The sequence below is a fragment of the Apostichopus japonicus genome, chromosome 2, assembly GCF_037975245.1.
Source record: "Apostichopus japonicus isolate 1M-3 chromosome 2, ASM3797524v1, whole genome shotgun sequence".
Classification (NCBI taxonomy): domain Eukaryota; kingdom Metazoa; phylum Echinodermata; class Holothuroidea; order Aspidochirotida; family Stichopodidae; genus Apostichopus; species Apostichopus japonicus.
This window is the reverse complement of record NC_092562.1, coordinates 19,632,140-19,654,489: the sequence shown is the minus strand read 5'-3', so window position 1 is coordinate 19,654,489 and position 22,350 is coordinate 19,632,140. Positions and strand designations below refer to the sequence as shown.

The 22,350-nt window shown below is 34.6% G+C and overlaps 1 protein-coding gene across 9 annotated transcripts in view; it reads right to left on the bottom strand.

The window, feature by feature from the left end:
* The window catches only part of LOC139981342 (solute carrier family 4 member 11-like), a 196,503-nt gene that overhangs the window by 16,107 nt on the left and 158,046 nt on the right, over positions 1-22,350 (bottom strand). For all 9 annotated transcript variants that reach the window (XM_071993710.1, XM_071993683.1, XM_071993720.1 and 6 more), the window contains 4 exons: positions 14,170-14,283; positions 13,373-13,505; positions 9,692-9,765; positions 2,419-2,584 (listed from right to left, as the gene is read on the bottom strand). In XM_071993710.1, coding sequence (XP_071849811.1) covers positions 2,419-2,584; positions 9,692-9,765; positions 13,373-13,505; positions 14,170-14,283 — 487 coding nt within the window. The remainder of the gene's footprint in view (positions 1-2,418; positions 2,585-9,691; positions 9,766-13,372; positions 13,506-14,169; positions 14,284-22,350) is intronic.

Below are 22,350 nucleotides of genomic sequence, written 5' to 3'. Positions count from 1 at the left end.
GACCGATTCCCCTGTGTTTGTATAATAATATAACTCCCATTGTATGCGTAAACGCCTAAAGTAGTGTAATCCTCCCATTATACCCGAAATAACTGCTCAGACTCCGATCGATATCGAGCGGACCTCACTTTTTTAATTACCTATTACGAAGTAACCTAACCCAAAATAAATCAAATTGAACTAGTGGAATAGAAAAAGTAATATTATTCTGACTGAATATTAGTAAAAATAAGGTTGGGCGAAATGACCAACACAGTTGGGCGAAATGACCATGCTGGTTGGGCGAAATGACTATGATGGTTGGGCGAAATGACCATGCTGGTTGGGCGAAATGACCAGGCTGGTTGGGCGAAATGACCAGGCTGGTTGGGCGAAATGGCAGTTGGGCAAAATGGTTGTTGGGCGAAGTGACTAGAAAGCCTTATAACCATGCACACTAGCTTCAATACTTAGACCTAGCTATCTTCAACTTGTCATCTCTACCATAAATATCATCAGAATGACAGTTATTCTACCTAGCACAAAAATAAAGTGTTCAAGTTTTATAAAAGACCAACAAACAAAACAAACAAAATTGTCCAAACTTTGTGACAAGCAGTGAGTGATGGAGTTGACTTTGGTGAATGTTTGATGAAAAACTAAAATTGCTTAAAACATTGCAAAAATTGCCTAAGAACATTGTCGTTCGGCTCATGTAGCTTCACAAATCAAAAGTTTGTGACAAATACAAAGAATAGGTAAAAGAAAGTGTTGACATATCTGGTTTCAAGTGCAATTTGCGAGTGATCATTACAGCCATGTAGCAGATCTTGTGGAGTTGAGTGGAATCTTTAATTACTAGAGATATCTAACATTCATTTGATGATGAAAGCTATGGTGGTGTCGTATTGTCATCAAGTCAAAGTGCTACCTCTTTTTGTAATAACGCTTGGTAGATTTGGTGAAAATCACACGCTCCAAAAGCTGTTGTCAGATGTAAAACAGGACTAATTAGAGAATAAAACAGGACTAATCAGAGAATAAAACAGGACTAATTTGAGAATAAAACAGGATTAATTAGAGAATAAAACAGGACTGATTACAGAATAAAACAGACTAATTACAGGATAAAACAGGACTAATTTGAGATTGGGTCTCAATCCCAACCAATTAACAAAACATGCAGGATGACTGTAAAACAAATTCTAATTTTCAACCATCCATACTTTTTCTTTCACTTTATATTCTTTTTTGTCTGTTATATAACCCTCAGAATGGTATGTTTATTGTAATGAAAGAAAATAATCTGAACTCTCACATCTCATCTATAATTCATACTTTCAATAAATATAGCTGCAACCCAATCCCCATCACTCAGTACCTAGCTTCGTTCAATGATATAGAGTGAGCCTATTATACACACGTCTAGATTTGCTATGTATCATACAGATAGACAGTTCTGCCATTTTGCTTTCTTTATATCTCTCCTTCTTCTTTTTCAGTGAATCAGTTTTAATGCTCTGTATTTGCTTCCTGAAGGCAAAAAATACTTTCTAATCTTCTCAGAGGAATAACACCTCACAGGATATGTTCAACTCAAGAGAGGCTGGGGGATTTTGAGATGTACGAGGCGCGAGACACATCCCTTAAATCTCCCATAACAGGATCATTTAGCCAAGAGATTTAATATAAACTCTTGTGAACTTCTCACCCCATGGCATACTTTCATGTCAAAATAGGGAAACATCCTTCAGTGTTTAAGATGCGCATAAAGAAAATAAAATAAACTGAAAATGCTGAAGGACTGATTCTGCATGACAAAGTATAAAGCAAAAAGGTTCAAGTGTCCACTTGAATGTGTGTGATATCATACTACTATCATTGACTACTGATTATGGAGCTGTATTACTGAAAATATCCAATTCAGCCCTTCTAATAACCCACAAGTCTTAAGGGTTAAGTAGGAAGGCTAGCAACCAAAATCTGCTGCAAAGAGCATAAAACTTATTACATGGCCTACTGTATTTGATTTTCATTTCCTTTTCATTTTGAAAACCTCCACACACCTCCCCTCCCTCCCCCTCCACCTTCGTCTTTAACATGCTGTTCAATGACCCACATTCCAGGCTGGCAATTAAATGCTTTCAACTAATGTCAGCTTAATTACAGACCGTGAGGCTATAATACCCTTCAAGCAAATACCATGCCTCTTTTGAGATATGACTCATTAATAACACAACACACAAATCGAGCAACGCTGACTTTCAAGAGGAGGCCAATTCTGATCCTTTTTTTCATGATTTCTTTCATGATTATTTTTAAAAGGGTCTATATAGTGACTGAGATCTACAAACCACACAACTCACCCTATTTGGGCCATGTTTGAAAAAGTTAGCCATTTACTTAGTTTGTGGAGATCAAAATGAATGTTTTTAATACCTCTTTGTGAAGTTATAAAGAGTCACTCCCAGCCAAAGGGTACCAAACATGAGAATGGCATAGAGGAGACTGTTTTCCTTCAAGCATTCCAGGGACCCATCTTGAGTAGATGTGTTGTATAGAGTAGTATTGCTGCAGGCATCTTCATAGTAATTCATTTTGAAATCTGAAAACATATGTAAAACATTGAAGGAATTCCAAGAAAAATATTACCACAGCAATGTAGAAAAATTAATGACATTAATGCTCATCAGTATCGCTGTATAGTATGTTAGAAAATCAAATGATGGTTACTGGTATTCAAACAGAAACTTGGTTTTTATTGATGGGGGGGGGGGAGGTGGGGAGGGACGAGGAGGATTTGAGCGACAGTATTTATATTTTGCTGTACCTGAATTGAATTGATCCAATAAGAAATATCTGTCTTGCGACGCAGCATTTTCAACAACATTGATTGACTGTTGTATTTTTTGCAGGGTGTCTGTTAAATTCATATTTAATGTTCCTTAAGATTAACATCAACAAACAGCCCCCCCCCCCCGAATGGAATAAACTAGACTAAATTCTGTCAATATACTGTATCAAGTAATGAATTGTTCATGCTAATATATATCATGATGCAATTCATTGCCAAATACTATATGCTTGGACATTTGTCAAGAAATATTTGGAGCAACTAAAAGATGGTGTTACACTATAAAGCCTAGCAATCTCACAAATTATTTAGGCTAGAAATATAGATATATAATAAACAAGATTAATAGCAACCTAAAATTGTCCTTACTTTTTAGTTATGGCAATTATTTCAATGCCAAAACCTATGATGCTGATGATGGTAGTGTCATTCCTTACCTAACAACGCGACCGTCTCAAGATTTACCATTCAAGCGGAAAAAAGGAAGGTTATTGAAATGGACGGTAATTACTTATCACACTTACGTAAGCGTTGATATATTATTCTCAGGTAATTGTCATGAAATTCAATTTTTCTTAAAAGGTTCAAAATCTAGCTGGATATATTTCTAGCTGTAAAGTAGGTTAGGGCTTTTACACATGATTTCACATATGTAAAGTGAGTCTTCATTAGTTAAAGTGAGTAGATAAAGACTCGTTTTGTTAATATTATAAACATTTTCTGTTTAAAAATAATACATGCATATTTTTTGGGTTAATTTGTTGCATTTAGTTATTAATTGATCTTGTAGCATTTTTCTTAACACCCCAGGAATGTCTGTTCCTCTTCAAGAATACAAATTACCAACACATACTAAACTAGATACATCTATGAAATTAGTGGAGAATGGAATATGGCTATTGTCACATGTCCAGTCAATGCATGGGTATAATAGGAACATGTTTGTCTGTGTATGTTGTATCGGGGATGAAAACATAGCCACTGGTCAGTATTGTATTGTAAGTTCCCTAAGTTTGGTAACAAAGGCTTGTGTGTACGCCGAGTGAATTATCATAATAACAAACAAAGGTTTAAGTTTAGCTAAAGGTGAGGGACACAGAACCTATGCAACCTTTGTGAGAAGATGGTCTCGAGGGAAAGCAGGTTTAAAGAAGAGTTCTACTGGTAAGTTGGCTTCAGTTTTTGTATTTAAGTAAATTATATTGCATTTCTGTATCACAGAAACAATTAGCGGTCTAAATCAGTTGATGTGATTAAAGCGATCGGTAAAACATTGTGCAACGTGTTGTTAGGCAAATTATTTTAAGGCATGTGAGTGGGTAAACTAGGTGGAAAAGTGGTTACAGTATATTTGTTGCTTGGAGATTTAGGTAAAAGTATAAGGAAATAATTATTTTCATATAATGAAAATTTACCAAAAGCTAAAAGTATACAAACATTCGGTGATAACTTTGTCAAGGGATTTAAGCATAAAGTATGGAAAGGTGGATTTGTGGAAACAGTTTATTGTGTACGTAATAATTGTATTGTGTTACGTATTCCACCCACATTGTATAGATATTGTGTAGTTTATTTAGAACATGATTACTTATGGTTCATTCAATTTATTGCAGGGTTGTACTGGTAGGCATTGCCTAGCAAAGGTATGCAGCCTCCTTGAGGGAGCGGTCTTCCTGTTCGACTCTGTTCGACTCTGTGCCGCAGCCCTCCATGGGACTGTGTAGTTTGGCCTGTGAGGGCTTTATGCAATTTTTTACATAATAATTACATAATTATTACATAACTCACTTTTTCTACCTTACCATGATATATCCTACACTCCACACAATCCCCCCACCATTCTCAACCCCCCTCCCCTGGACAAAAGATAACAAGATATGGTATGTCAAGAATTTGTCATAGCCATAATTATGATAACAAACAGTAGTGCAATGTTGGTAACTCAGCAATTTGACTACTGAAAACCTTTGGAAGCAAGACTCAGCAGTGACATACCATTCATGCTGCTATAATCCAAACAAGTTTATTCCAGAGAAGTAGCCCTGTTCTTTAAAAGTCTCTGCAGGTTGTGTACTTGTGTGTACAGCAACCTCAGCTTACAATAGAAAATTATAGAAAACACAATTTATATAACTCAACCTGTAAGTGAAGTCTGCCATTTTGAGTAATTGTTGCTAAAAAAAAACTTTCTTTTTTGAAAGATTGTGTCTTTATTTTTAAATGGATCTGTTGGGTAGGGCACAAGTGAAAAATTGCTCATTCATATACATACAAATAAAAAAACAAGTAGCCTATATTTCTGGAATTGAAATGCAGGAAAATGTTGAAACCTGAATTCCATGGCTACAGAGGATGTGACACTAACTATTTGAAGGACAAAGGACTGCTGCATAAAACCCTCAGTCTTTATATCTAATCTCAACTCAATCTTAATTGCAAAGGGATTTTTAGGAAATATTGCATGATTGCAACAGACATGCCTATAGTCGAAGGAGTTTTCAAGGCAAACCGTCCTTCCGCAAACTGCTCTCGTTTTCTTGTGATTTCTTGTTTCTGCTTTTATCCTTGAAAGGTGACATATTATTTGTTATGACTCAATGAACAATAAATTCCAGGTTTGGCAAAAATGATTGAAAATGATTTTTTGCAAGATTTTGTCTGTCATCCTCTTATTTACTTATTCAGTTGTACATTTCAAATGGGAATAAAAGATTCTGTTTAAGACAAGGTGCTTTATTGGTTTTGTTGAGTGTTCTGACGGAAAAAATATAAACTTGTGAAATTTTAGTGTATATGTTTACTAGTGGATAATTCTTTATTTTGATCTCAAACCATATGTAAACATTTTTCATTCCCTCTGAAAAATTCTGAACACATTCAGGAAGCAAAGTTTTTCATCCCATATAAAGGTATCTCTAAATTGACTTCTAGAGTGCATAATTGCTTTCTTAAAGCAAAGGTATAGGAAAACTTCATATAGTTGCATTCCAGTACTCACTACTGTTATATTTCTATGGTCTTTAATTTATTCCTTAAAATAAAACCATGGGTCAATTAACCACTTACTGTTGGATAACACGACATACTACCATTGTATCTATCTATGGTGCATAATTTACTCTTATATTTCCATGGTGCATAATTTTACTCTTAATGTATTTCTATGGTGCATAATTTACTACTACATTTCTATGGTGTGTAATTTACTCTTATATTTCCATGGTGCATAATTTACTCTTATATTTCTATGGTGCATAATTTACTCTTATATTTCTATGGTGCATAATTTACTCTTATATTTCTATGGTGCATAATTTACTCTCATATTTCTATGGTGCATAATTTTACTCTTATATTTCTATGGTGCATAATTTTACTCTTATATTTCTATGGATCATAATTTACTCTTATATTTCTATGGTACATAAATTTACTCTTATATTTCTATGGTGCATAATTTACTCTATTCCAAGGTGCATAATTTTACTCTTTTATTTCTATGGTGCATATTTTACTCTTTTATTTCTATGCTACATAAATTTACTCTTATATTTCTATGGTGCATAATTTACTCTTTTATATCTATGATGCATAATTTACTCTTATATTTCTAGGGTGCATAATTTACTCTTATATTTCTATGGAGCACAATTTACTCTTTATTTCTATGGTGCATAATTTACTATTAATATACTTCTATGGTGCATAATTTACTCTTATATTTCTATGGTGCATAATTTTACTCTTAATATATTTCTATGGTGCATAATTTACTACTACATTTCTATGGTGTGTAATTTACTCTTATATTTCCATGGTGCATAATTTACTCTTATATTTCTATGGTGCATAATTTACTCTTATATTTCTATGGTGCATAATTTACTCTTATATTTCTATGGTGCATAATTTACTCTCATATTTCTATGGTGCATAATTTTACTCTTATATTTCTATGGTGCATAATTTTACTCTTATATTTCTATGGATCATAATTTACTCTTATATTTCTATGGTACATAAATTTACTCTTATATTTCTATGGTGCATAATTTACTCTATTCCAAGGTGCATAATTTTACTCTTTTATTTCTATGGTGCATATTTTACTCTTTTATTTCTATGCTACATAAATTTACTCTTATATTTCTATGGTGCATAATTTACTCTTTTATATCTATGATGCATAATTTACTCTTATATTTCTAGGGTGCATAATTTACTCTTATATTTCTATGGAGCACAATTTACTCTTTATTTCTATGGTGCATAATTTACTATTAATATACTTCTATGGTGCATAATTTACTCTTATATTTCTATGGTGCATAATTTTACTCTTAATATATTTCTACGTCGCATAATTTACTACTATTATATTTCTACGTTACATAATTTACTACTATTACATTTCTAGGTTGCATAATTTACTACTATTACATTTCTACGTTGCATAATTTAGTACTATTACATTTCTACGTTGCATAATTAACTACTATTATATCTCTATGTTTGCATAATTTATTCCTTAAGACAAAAAAACACGCACGGGAGAGCCCGGTGCTGTTGAAATCTACATCATCGCCCTGCTTATTACGTCCCTGCAATTATCAATATGTCGAGATCCTATCTTGATTTAGTGGATTGCGCTGTCACAAAATCAGTTGGCATGACTTCTCTCTTTGATTCATTCATTTATTTCCTAATTGTGCATAGCTATTCACCTAATTCATGTTAGAGACAGACAGTAAAGCCAGCAAGGCTAAGCTGCAGCTGTACTTTCTTTATTCTTATTGTGTTTTTTCTAGTTTTTTTCTTTTTTTTCTTCTTAATTTTTGCATCACGGAAATGCTATCAATCCATCTATCCATGGGTATGTATATATAAAGAGTATTACAGAAAAGCTGGAATTTTTTTTTTAAACCAAAAAGCAGCCTTAAGGATGGCTTTAGGCAGCAGTTTAGTGTTGACATGTCAAAGTCTAACAAGAAAGGTAACATTTGAGTCAGGCAAGTTTTTTTCGGAATCTATAATTCCGTTTTCGAGGGCAAACTTGGTAATGTCTGGTGGAAATGGAAAAGATCTGTGAAATATTATAAAAGCGGACAGGTGTTTTTTTTGTTGTGGAATTTAAACAGTGTTTGCATTTTTTGTGTGTGGAAATTAACAGTGTTTGCAACAACATCATTATGTTTATAATTTTACCACAAGTCTGAGGATATTTTCAGGTAATTCACGTACAGCAGAGAAACATTTAATTGGCTGGATACATCTTTCAGTTATGCTTAATGTAGATAGTTCCAGTTTATAGAACAATAATTCTGGCACATATATAGTTTGACTTTTATGTTTGAAATCATCCAATTAAATCTACATTGTGTACAATTGGTGTTTTCGACTACGTTTCAGAAATGTATTACTTGCGAATCACTTGCAACACATGTGATTACAAGTAATGGAAATTTGAGGTGCGTTTTCCCGGCTCTCACCCAAACTTCATTCCAACGTGACAAATAAATTAATTTTGTCAATCATGCAGAGATTTTCGTGTCTGTCTCATTGATAACCGAAATGAAACGCTTAATTTTCCTCATTTGAAAATTAAACTTGAGCAGATAATTCAAGCCAATTTGACAGGACTAATCGCTTGGAAACAAAAATCTCAGATTAATTGCAATTGTGGCTTCAAACTTGAACCTGTTGAGGATATAGTCTTAACTAAACTGCATATGTGGAGGTTTCAATGTCCTGTTTACATACAAACTCAAAACTCAAAACAGCTTGCTTTTTGGACAGATTTTTTTTTTAAAGACTGGGCTCACATTAAAAACATCCCTGACACCTAATTAGGAACTATAGGAAAAATAATCATTAACTTTTGCTTTAAAGGGATTGGGGAAGAAAATCAGCTCCCACAGGAGCTCTTTAAAATACTTTTATCTTCTGACAAGGCATCTATCTATCGATCTTGAAACCCTCAAAATTGGAAACAAAATGTCTTAAATTGTCAGACATCTACATCCAGTCTAAAGTAATAATTCTTGACTTGTTTTTGTGCATGTAGGAATATACAGACAGAGAATGTAATAATATCCAGCTACATGCACAGTTCATTTAAAAGCCAACATACAGCCCTGACAAAGTTGGACACATGCCAACACCAGTTTGTTTGTCAGTAAGTTAATAATGAACAACTACAGACAGAAGCCTACACATCTTAAATCCGCTGTCACCATGTTAACATACCACGGCGAAACATTAGTGACCTGTTGTTCACAACAATTACCCAGCGGACATGGGCAAGGGTTCAAGGTTGTTATATAAGAGTTTCAAGTTTGGCTGCTATGCATATATCTCCGTAGACCATGAAACTACTTCAGGGAGCCGGCTTAGAGACTGAGGCCCTTTATGGGGGTGGCATATGGCACATGTATGAGTTATACGGCTAAAATTTACTTACTGGCAAACAAAAAAATGGAAAAGAAAAAAATCCATTGCAAAGTGATGATAATATGCTATTGTGAATATTACAGACCATATATACGGTACAGGAATAATGTTACCATGTATCAAATGTTTCAAAAACAATAGTTCTCAATTAACCATCTAAATCATCTCATTAGTGAGGAAACATTCTTTGAGGAGGCTAGAGATGAATAAAAATAGATTCATTTTTTTTTTGTAAGTGACCAAATATTAGAAAATCTAGCAATTTTGAGGACAGAATGATTCACTTTTTAACAAACAAACAACTAGGAATAAATATATGGGTTTACATTCCAATTAATTCTCACCTTTACGACACATGGTAAGTACATATATAGCACAAATTCTGGTAATTAAAAGAGTTGAACTTACTATGTGTCAAGTCTTTCAGGGCATCCACCGTGAAAGCTATCGATATAAATAGTGCAAAAATTTCCTCTGTGGACCTGGAAAAGACAAATAACATCATGGTATACTACTTTCCTTTGTAAATATTCGAATGATAGTGTCACAACCATGGTCATGCATAAACAATGAGCTAATGATGTAGTAGCTATGCTTACATATTAAATAATGACTACTTCACCAGTCTATTTTCCATAATTCTTGATTCTTTCTATCATTATGGGACAATTGTATTGTATGTTTACTATATGAGAGCCGCTGCCTATTCTTGCCAATAATTGAATAAATAGACCTTGACCTTAATGCCCTGACAGGTATCTTTCAGCTTTCCTCCACTCTTTCCTCCCTACCTGATTCACCTATGGGGGATGGGAGGAAGGGAAATGAAATTCACCCATGGGGGATGGGAGTAGGGGAAATGACATTCACCCATGGGAGATGGTAGTAGGGGAAATGACATTCACCTCATATGTAGACTTGTGACATCAACGTCAATGGTTTTTAAGCAGAGAGGCGCAGAAAGGACACCAGTAGAATAATGGTGCACTGAGGGAGGGGGAGGTGAAGTGGGAGGGGAAGGGGTAGGGGAAGGGGAAGGGAGTATTTCTTATATGCATGTATCCAAGACGACTACAGGAACCTAATTAAAATGGTTAATACATTCACATGTCAAAAGAAAAACAAGGAGGCATGAAGTGAGACTAGGCAACAACCTTAATCTCAAATACCCCTGTTTACTGTTTGAATTGCAGTGAAGCATTTACTTATTTCACATTCATGTAAATATGAGTTTTCTTTACTTTTGTTAGCATCCATTCTAACATGTACACAAGGTCCCTAAACTTAAGATGAAGCAAAGTTTATCTTGGTAACGTTCTACTTCCCTTCTTGTGTTTTCGCACTGGCATGCGCATAGTACACGGTACACATAGTGTACGGTGCATGGTACATAGTACACATTTAGTGCACGGTACACATGTAGTGCACGGTACACATAGTACATGGTACATATAGTATACAGTGCACGGTACACATGTAGTGTACAAAGTACACATGTAGTGCACGGTACACATAGTACATGGTACACATAGTGTACAGTGCACGGTACACATGTAGTGCACATAGTACATGGTACACATAGTGTACATGGAACACATAGTGAATTACCCTGTAAAGGACTGTGGTGAGTGCACAAATAACCACATAAAAATATGACATACTTTACATTTGCTGCGATGAGGGCTCAGAAAATTTGTTACCCCAGGTTTAGTTTTTCGAGGCTACTTGACAAGGGCTTATAAAATTGTTTTCGAAACAAGACTACTTTCTTAAACATGACAGAGTTTTTGAACAAAGAAATGCATACCACAATGGAATATCTCAATTTAGTGGGCCAAGTTTGTAAATGTTTAACCTATTCCCTTTCTCCTCCCCCCCCCCCCCCAATCCATACATGCCAACAATATACTATGGTGCTGCCCAAGAAATCCACACCACAACCAATGCATTTGAGGTACTAAGGTTTATTCTACATCATCAAAGCATACAACTGACTAATAATTGCACTTCAGTATTCATGTATAAGTCACTGCTCTAAAGGTGTCTGTCCATCTGTCTTTATGGAGATACAAATAACAACCACCAATTCATTATGTACAGTATATATACTGAATAATTAATGGAAAACATTTTGTGAATGTGTATTGAAATCACATGACTCATCACCATCAATTTCATGGTAATTTTACAGGGAGCGATTACTCAAGTAATTTTACAATCATTAAAGAAGGCAAGAGGAACACCTCCAGGGATGACACATCGAACGCTGACTAAATTTCAGCAGAAATTTATGCTTTGCATGTAATATTCGTTCTAAACTGAGAAAATTGGATCGTGTGTGTGTTCCTAATTCCATATACTACAGCTAGCTTTGCAAGTTGTTCACCTTTTAGAATATGTCTATAATGTCCCGAACATTTCTGTGAGGACAAGCTGATGATGGCACTGTTTATATAAATGCCTCTAAATTGCTTCTTTAGTCTGAATCTGAAGATGATCTTCCTAAGATGAAAATGTCAGGCCTTCTTACATTTTATCATTATGTATTACATCAAACACACAAGCACCAATCAACAGATGAACGAAGCACTCCTTGCATGTTATTTACAAATCCAGCAAAAGCTCTTGTTTTTTCCATTAACTTTTGTGTACATATTTCAGAGGAGCTGCTATGTAATGGTCAGTCTGTTGGTGAGATGACTGGGCTCCTTCAAAATGGCTGACTTTTTTCAGTCAGCCACTGTGATTTATGAGCCATAGATAATTTCTGAGCCATTTCTCAGAAACTGACAAATTGTGTTTATAAGGTCAATAATCTATGGTGCCACATATACTATTTTATAACATTACATGTATATTAAAAATATCATGTTATTGCCTTTAAACCATTCTTTCATATCTAAATACACTTAGTAGATATGGAAGGTTTAATATGTTTCTCTGGAAAGAGCTGAAACCAAATGTGAGGCATATCGAATCCTTGTCATTAATGGAATATTGCAGAATTATAAAAGCAACAATAAATAACATCTTGACTAAAGAAAAAAATCTTACAACTTCTTTTTTTTTACTCAAGCTTACACAAACTGGATATCTTGCTTGGTGAATATGACATATATGTCTTTACAATGACAGTGATAGGCCTGCCATACATATGGGATTCATATACTCCATTTTATTGAAATTTCCATCCTAAACTCAATCTTGGGATAAAAGCATATTAAAAAGTGCTACCACCTTGGAAAGATACTTTATGGCCTGTGAGATTATACCTCAGGGAAAAAACAGTATATGGTTAAGACCTGTTTGTAATATCCTAGATAATAATTTCTTATCGTACAGGCCTTGTGTAAAACATTGCAATTCAGCTTCTTGGATTAGAAGACATGGTTAGAAAGAATAAAAAATACCCTCCCCCCCTCTCCCCACATGAAAACATAAATATAGCTAAAATGCTATCATGTAGTGCTCTAGTGCTATAATGTATTGTGCTTGAAAGTATCTTTTATATCAATATCAAAAGATTTATCGAAGGGGTTGGGGCGCGGGTAGGAGGGGGGGGGGAGTAAAGATTCAATTCCAGCAAACAGTGCTGCTGTTGTTATTGTTGTTGCAATCTGACAGGAGAAGGTAATAATTAGCCTCACCCTGTACTCTTCAACATATGTTGAAATTAAATCAGATCTGATATGTGTATTTTCTTAAATGACTTGCTATTGTAATACGTGTGGTGCATAATAGTTCGATATATAAATGATCTCATTTTGTCCCCACCCACCCACCCCCCTCCCACCCACTCACCCTTCTTCTGCTTAACCATCTTCTCTTCACCACACATTATTTTCCATCCACATGTTTTATTCCTTTATACCAAACCCCACCACCTGCCCCTCCCCCTCTCCCCTCCCCCTCTCCCTTCCCCCAACCTTTTGTCTCCTTGCTCTACATTCACTCATCACCCTCCATAAGATCAAAACATCAGGCCGTCTATTAAACTATTCTGCATGTAATATCTTCTTTACTTCACAAGCGGGTGATTTCATCAGTAAATATAAGTTACATAGGGATAAGTGGGCTCAGAACACCTACCTGGTAGACCATTTGATGAGTCTACTTGCATCTGTCAGAGAGTATATCGTTAGGAAGAAGGAGTTCCACAGACCCACTAACGAGTACATGGTGAAGAAATCCAGTTCTAGGTCCATGCAGATGCTATAGATTACTGGAGGGTGAAAAGAATGCAATAGAAATGAATCCAATTATATACATCAATAAGGATAATAAAAGAAATTGTTTAAAGTATCTGTGACATGCTCCCCTTTTTTTTGCAGTATTATAAAAGAGGGAAGAAAACAAAAGGTTTGTAACAATTAATTAGAAGAGCCTGTGACTTAAATTATATAGGTCAAATATACTACCAACATATGGGGCTTTCGGTAATTTTAACAGGTAATTAATTTTAAATGAAGACCGACCTAGCCCTCTATATATAATTGCTTCTGCTAGCATCAAACTCATCACAGTTGACATTCTTTGTTCAACTTTCTCCTGTATAATCATTTCATCCTGTATGTAATATACACAGTCAAAAATACTTAACTCAGCTTCTTGTCTGTTCCTAGAAAACTGTTTCAAGGTTTCAAACATGCAACATTAACAGAGTTCATTATATTTTGTAACCACTCCAGTATAATGTTGTACATTAAGATGGTTCTATGGATACAGCCAATACATGTTTTCTTCATTTTCAAAATACTTCAGAGGAAACTTTCGTAGTTTTAGTATTTGACTGAACTGTAAATCTGCTCTCTATACATTTCCTCAAAATTGCTGCGATGTAGGTTTGTTATAAAATATATTAAAACAGAAACTTTTATTAGACTTACTTTTAATGTACAGAGCTAGTGGAGCTGTGGTGAGAAGCACAATAAGGGGTTGTCCTCCAAATATAGCAAAGAATGCACCCCCTAGCATTTGTGATGTAATCACTCTTTGTACATCTGTTCAAAAAGAAAAGAAAAAAAGGATGAATTAGAAGACATGCCATACAAATATTATCAGCAAAATTTGCTAGGGGACATAATTAGGAAACGATAAATGATAAATGACAATGAAACAGTGATGGTCAACTTTCTACAGTTATTAAACATCAGGTTGAAAAAAGTTTTACCTGCAAGAAAATTAGACCAAACTGATGTGGAAGAGAATTACAGACTTCCACATGTTTGTATCTGCTAGAAATATAGCATCAAACCATTACTAACACCATCCCTCAACCCCCCCCCCTTCCACTCTCAGAGGAAATTCTACATGTTGATAACATTGACTGTGTTCGGTTTCAAAAGGCTAGTGAAATTTACAAGTTAAAATGTCAAACTGGGTTAGTTTCGGAAAGTTTTTGTACATCTTTGTGGGGTGCTAAAAGTCAAAGAGTTTGGGTAATATAAGATGAGATTGCTCAGAAGTCCTATGTGAGTTGACTTTTTCGTAAATTAAATTATAATAGCTTTCAAACATGCGCAAGATTATGTTAAAAATTTGACATTTACCTGCTGCTGACTAATTTAAATTGCAAAAAAAGAGAAACCTAATACACTTTAGGACACGTAGTTTGAAGTTACTGACATAACACATGCAAGTTTACAGACTGTGACTCGCCTGAATTTTTCATTAAAATGAGGCCAACTATTTCAATGCCATATAAAACCCCATTGCAACATAACTGTTTTAAAGTAGCTGCAAAATGTGCTTAACTTTCCTTCCAGGCAATCCAGAAATATATTTATACAAGATCAGTTAAACCATGTGGTGCATACAAGTTATCTGTATTATAATCAGTATTTCAGCATTGTAATGATTAAACCTAGGGGACCCAGGGGCCAAGTATTAGATGGGGCCTTTAAGGCAAACAAAGCGAGTATTTGTCAGAACGCACTAGCCTACTGAGATTCAGTTCCCTAATCTTCTTGATGATACTGAACCTAACAATTAAGTGTTACTTTTGAACACCATATGATGTGTGCTCGGTTTTGCTTTAGTCATATAAAGGCCCTTAAGGCTCCAACAGGGCCATGGAATTTGCCCGCTCTCAACCCCTGGCATTGTGCTACTTACTGAGTGTAGCATGTAAAAAAGAGAGTATGCTAAAAAAGAGAGTGTCTGGCTGGAAGCTTTTGTCAGAATATAATGGAATTATTATAATAAGCTATCTTCAACATTGAGAATTTTAATTATGCAAATGAATCAGTTCTCTATAAAAAATATATTTTTAGACATATTTGTTAGGTCTGGAAACATTGTTGATTGCATTAAAACTTCTGCTCTGAAGTGAAACCATTGACTTGTTATACATATAATTTCTATTTACTAAAAGCTGCATACTTGTGAAGTCACTTAACCAACTATTAACACATGAAAGAAGAACAGCCCTTGATTTTTCTTTTAACTTTTGGCTGCTTCTGTTTGCCTCAAACAATGAAACCTGCTATGAACTATGCAGATTTAAACATCCACAAACCTACAACTATCTACAAAAAAAATTAGTTATGGCTGGAACTTATTTCATATATCCAGCTGTGTGCTTACAGTGTGATAGTTTGAAATATTTGGACCCATTATATTTTCTAAGCATAATTTCTCTCTGGGTCTTTCACCCTATAATCAACCTAGCTCGACATGAACTGTCCACATTAATCTACATTCTAGGCCTCAGATTTGCCTGTTAGGTTATTTGTTACTTGATCATTTTGAGTTTAAATATAATAAGGAGCCAATACAGTAAAGTGGAGGAAAAATGGACAACAACATAAGAAAAGGACAGAAATCTTACCTAAACGACAGTTACAATAGTTGACAATGTTTATAACCTAAGCCTGCCATACAGAGAGAAATGAGTTTACTTTCATCTTAACAATTTGTGATTTCAAGTTATTATATTATTATTAAACTGTTATGACCCATTTTGAAACATTACTAATATGTAGATTCCAATTGGTTAACATTAAACGAGGCAAGAGAATTGGGGCATGGAATTAATGCGACATGATGGTGGGCAGTGACTTTAATGACAGATGATATTGACAGTACTTTGAAACGAATGTCAGGTTAGTAATTTGGAATTATAGCAGCATATTTAACTAATTTGTATAATTCATAGTTGAAGATGTAGAATTTCTATCAACAGATAAATAATCCCATATATCTGGTTACATATTTGTAATAAAATATTTAGCAATTCAACATAACAGATTACTAATTAGTAGGCCTAATGAGATCAAAATTTAAAAAAAAGTGTTAATAATTTGTACTAATTAAGAGACTAACAATGTTCTATAATATATCAACACTTTCAGGTTATTATATTGCAATAGGAATATTTAAGGTGAAGTTTCTTGCTGGTCAATATATCCTATAGTTCATGAAAACTAGTAAAATTTTAAGGCTATAAACCCATGATGTGGGCTCGATCCTCAGTTAAAGCATAAATTATGTTAATGAGAATCCCCGTTTAATAAATTCTGAAAATAATTCAACTGTCACGTGTATTTTATTACTTAATGCTCATAGCATCCAACAACGACATCTATCTCCATTTTCCCTTGACAAATTTTGTTATGTCTTGTGAACATGTTACCTTAGGCCACTGCAATCTTTTATTTTCTATTAGTATTGATTCTGGGGAGTTGATCTAATAGTCTTTGCATTTCAGCCACTTTGATTAATGAGTCGCGGATATTTACAGGGTCATTTCTCAAAATAAAAGGGGTGTAACAATGCAAACTGGACTAATGTCAGTGGTTTTTTTTTTACAGTAGCGTATATATATATCAAACATCATTTTTCTACCTACCATCATGGTACTAATAGGCAGGGTCATACTGTTATTTGTATAGTCTGGATATTGCGATGTTAGAAAGTACTTGCACAAATACACATAATTAGACAAAATAAAGGGGACAAAACATCACAAGAATCATCAGTTTCTGTTGATTTTAAGATATTTTATCACATAAGACAAGAAATATCGGATCATATATACCCGACTATATCTATAAACCTTTACAACAGTCAGATGGAGTAATACAAGTCGCTGCTTTCTTGCTCTGATTCACAAATGAATTCATTTCGCCTCTTTGATGTAATTTATCACTACTGTAGGGGGATAGACATATGGTTGCCATAGAAACCTTCATCCAAATATTAGCAAAAATGGATTTCAACATGCATTGGGGACCATCCTCTTTTTTTATATCATTCAACACTCTTGCTGTTTTAAGTAAAACATGACACAACTTTGCCACTTGAAAATGTACCTCAATGTTATCTAATTACATGCTTCACAATAATTCACATGTGGGTTGGCTAATATTGATACAATTATCCTGGGATAGCCTAACATGAAGGATATCCTTCAGAGGTAGAGAGTGTATAGTAAGAAATCTAACTGAAAACACATGAATATATTCATCCAGAACCACTAGTGTATGTTCTTTAATAATGGCCTATAGAGCAGACCGTCTTTAGGGCTTTTTGTTGGTGCATAATATAATATATTTCCAACCCCCCCCCCCTCCCCTTCGAAGAAGGAAGAAAGGAAAACTGCTTACTTGTACCTGCCGCAAGTTTTCATGATTCATTCCAATTATTGATATTTATTTAATAAAACCATTCACACAGCAAATTCGTCAATGTTTTTGCTGCAAGCATTTGGAGATAAGCGTTTGTTAGTTTGATTTGAGGCTTACAACCCTGCATACTAGCTAGCTAGGCTATGTTAATTATAAATACCCAGCATACTGGATGCACTAAATAAAGAACTTGTACAAATTAGAATATTTGTGACAATTTCAGAATATGAGATACCTGAGGAAATATGTCTGATGGTTATTTACCGTATTACATGCAGAATAAGCTAAGATACACCATACAGTACCGAACAGCTAGGTTTTTCAAAATGTATGACAACGTATTGCATGAGATTGCATAACCACCACATACAGTACATGTATGCACTGCAGACTCATTCAACAACCGTGATAACTGCATTGACAGCTGGTAAAGAGTACTACTTTACATCGCAACAGATATACTGCTTTGAATCATTTAAAGCAATTAATGGTTCTCTATGCCTACTGAACATGCAGATCGATAGAAACATTGTTTGGAGCTGCTAAAGGCCGGAGAAAAGGCTGAAACCTCTTACGCTACGTTGAGACATATATGAACACGAAGCTCGAAAGATACTCAAGCCTATATAAAGCCGAAGAGTATGTATGCCCAAGGAGTGCAAGATAACAAGCCAAAATATTGTTTGCATTATTATTTGCGGGCCTGACTTGCCCCACAGGCCGCCTATTCGGAACCCCCTGGTTTGAAGGGTTGACCTAGTTGAGCAAATCAACGTTTGAAAATCCACCCTGTAGTACAGTAGGACTGCCATTCATTTTTCGCAACTGCCCAATTCTTCACCTTTCAAGGTTATTAGTCTTGGACGTTAGCCTATGTGTTACGTAATCAATTCGCCAAGCCTAGCAGTGAACGCACATGGATAAGTCACTTGCACAGCTCAAATTTGCCGCAATATACCGAGAAAGCCCGATGCATGCAGGTAAACTGTTATGGCAGTGGTATTAAAGGCCGTATTTTCAAATGAACAGCAACAACGACAGCATAAATTGTAATTGTTCCATATGATTATCAATTTACTTCATATGGCAGCATTCCTGCAGCAAAACAATCAACAATTAGTACCATACATGTAATCCAACTGCTGCACACTTTTAACTTCTGTCCTTTCAAGTTTATTTTTCTTGTTTCAGTACTAAGTGTACTGTGGTATAGCATGTCATATTAATTGAGTGGTATATGCATGTCTCACTCAGCACTATTAACTCTAAAGCACATTATGAATGGAACAAATGAGTCTATTTCTCTAATCTCAAGAACAGACAGAAAATGAAAGGAATATCATACCACAGTATGGTATTTTATATTTCAATGCACAAACTGGACAGTTGCCAGTCTTGTCCCCAAATTGACCCTCTTTATCGAATTCAGGGAATAATTTATCTGGTATCGCATTGCAAAGATGCTACTAGTAGCCTATGCAAAATAGGCAAACTGCTGTACAAAGATGTATGGCAGTTTTGGTACACAGGTACCACAGTATTTTGTAAGGGAATGTTCGTAGCCTTCAAAAGTGCTACACAAAAATTGAACACTACGTTAGTCCCAGCCATTCTCCGATAAAATGTATCGGGCATTTTAAACACTGAAGGGAAAATGATTAAAGCAGCTTTTGCGTTTTGTCGAAGTTTCCCACCCTTTTAACATTTCCATTAAAATAGATCATTTGAGGATCCGCATTTAGTAAGACTGCCATTCATTTTCGCCACTGCCACTTCTTCCCCTTTCAAAGTTGTTAGTCTGGAACGTTAGCCTGTGTGTTATGTAATCAATTCGCCAAACCTACCAAACGAAATCAGCATGGAAAAGTCACTAGCACAGCTCAAATTTCCTGCGATTTACCACAAGAGCCTATTAAAATGTCGTTCATAGAATTTAAATATTCATACTGTAGGTGGAGTTTATTGAGACCCTGACGGAAAATAAATTTGAGAAAAACAATATTCAAAGTAGTAAATTTTTCGACTTTTATTCCAGCATTTGAAGTTACATTTGAATAGATAAGCTGGTTATGTATGTCGTTATGGCAACGTGGGGTCAATGAGGTTGAAAAAATCGTAGAAAAGGAGCTTTAATAGCTGCTTTAATAGAGGAGAAACAAACAAAATGACAAGAAAATGTTAAATTTTGACAGCTTATTGTCATCTTTGTCAACCTTCCTTTCCTGAGCAATAGACTATGAATCAATGAATTCATTGAATATCTGTTAACACCTAAATTAAGAGGGCAAGTATACTTATATTTGAAACCTATTAACTAATTTAATAGCCGAATTTATCCTATCTCTAAAATTCATTCTTTCAATCACATATTATGTTTTATTTCGAAGGGTGGCAATATACATTGTGACATTCTGAAGATATCTGATAATAAAGTATCATATAAAATTTTGATTAGAATTAATGATTTTCAGTCCTACAGTAGCTGCCTCACACCTTTTGGTTTATCGCACTCATCAAACTTTTATTGATACATAATTCAGAGTAGGTCTTTTCACAGGTTACAATGCTCCACTTGTTTTTGCACCCGATTCATCATCTTCCTTGAGCAAATTAGCAGTAGAGGAGAAAAACTTTTCCTTAGAAAAATATCACTTTAGTTTTTCTTGGAGAACAATCTCCATGGCAACGATTTGTCTAATTCCCAGGACATGAAGGTCTATATTCCCATCCAGCCCACATGATCGAAAGTGAGAATTAAATCAGTTGTGAATCCAGGCATCAAATCTACTCTGAAACATATATCCATCTCTGGCCTTCTCATCATGTATGTATATATGCAAATAGTAATCCAAGAAAGATGGAGGGGGGGGGGAGACTCAAAAAATCCCAACCTTTGTGAGCAAAATCTTACAAAGCTGCAAGATTCTGAACACTAAGGGATTTTGTTCTAACATAAGTTTTCCTCCCTGATGCTACTCAGATGAAACAGCTTTACATCGCATAGTTCATATAATAAAGTGCCATACATGTGTAAACATTAAAATCTGGATGCTCTCTGCCAGTGGACTTTCTGTTCGAATGTATAACAACATTGCCACATTATGACAGATATAGTGTGATACACACAGAAACAATATCTTTCACATTATGCATGTCCCTAAACAGACGAAAGAGAAATGCAATTATGACACACAAGACAAACCTTGAATTTGATTGCCACTAGTACAACAGCATCTGACAGTATCTTTCTATTCACATTAACATCAAACTTAGATTTTGAGCTCATGTGGCTATATTGCTTTCGACTTAACCTCAAGAAAATTTCATGCACTAAAGTTTCCAAAATTAGAATTTATTCCTACTAATTTATACCAATTTTTATTCTAAGAAAATGAGAAGGGCAAATTTGTTATATGTATATATTCATATCACTTTTATATATTGGTACCTGCTTAAAGCAACCCCTTGCACAGTTGGACAACAATTTTAACAAAGCTTCCAAAGATAAATCAAAATAAGATTGCAATCAATGGAACTATAAACACACTCCTAGAATGCTTCACCGAGTGAAGGTTATAACGAGTAAGTGATTAACATATTTGTTACAATCACTAACATTTTGTGTTCGAGACAATTTAGTATTTATAATCACACGTATAGAGCGAAGTGAACAATTTCAAATCAACTTCACTATTTGAGACGAATCTATAACTTAGACTACTACTGTAGCTATATAAATATACACATATACATATATATGACCCATGAACAATAGAACCATAGGTGATTTAGTATCCAACAGGATGAAGAAAAAAAAAGGGAAAAATCAGCTTGCAATATTAAATAGCTATTAACAGCTGTTGATTATGTTTACTTTCAATCTACATGTAACTTATAATCTACATGTAACGACATGTTGATATTGCGAGTTCACTCACACAGGGCTTCATAATATCGCATATCAAAAAAATAAAGTATTTTCCAGAAATTTCCAGCCATTTATTTATAATGCTTTTCTGTTTGCATTTCACTGATCGACTTCTAGCAATTTAAAAAAAAAAAAAAAAAAAGGCTATGGCGTGATATTACGCGCTGCATTAGGTATATGGAGTTGCTTATTGAATTCTGACTCCCTCCTAGATGTTCTAGCTAACTGCATTAACACTATAACTAGGAACAAGTTGATGACTACAACTAGATATTTCAATTTTTTAATATCTAATTAGTATTCATAAGAAATGAAAATGGGAAATTAAAAAAAAGACATTCTCACTTTTTCTTCTCTATGGAATTGAAATTCTGACCATACAGAGATTCAGCTAAGAATTGTACGATCATCAATTAATGGATTTTAAAAATTTAATTGATCATTGCCTGGTATGAGTTTCTTAATTGTACTTAGCCTTAACACACAAGTATTCTTCTCATGTAACATTACAA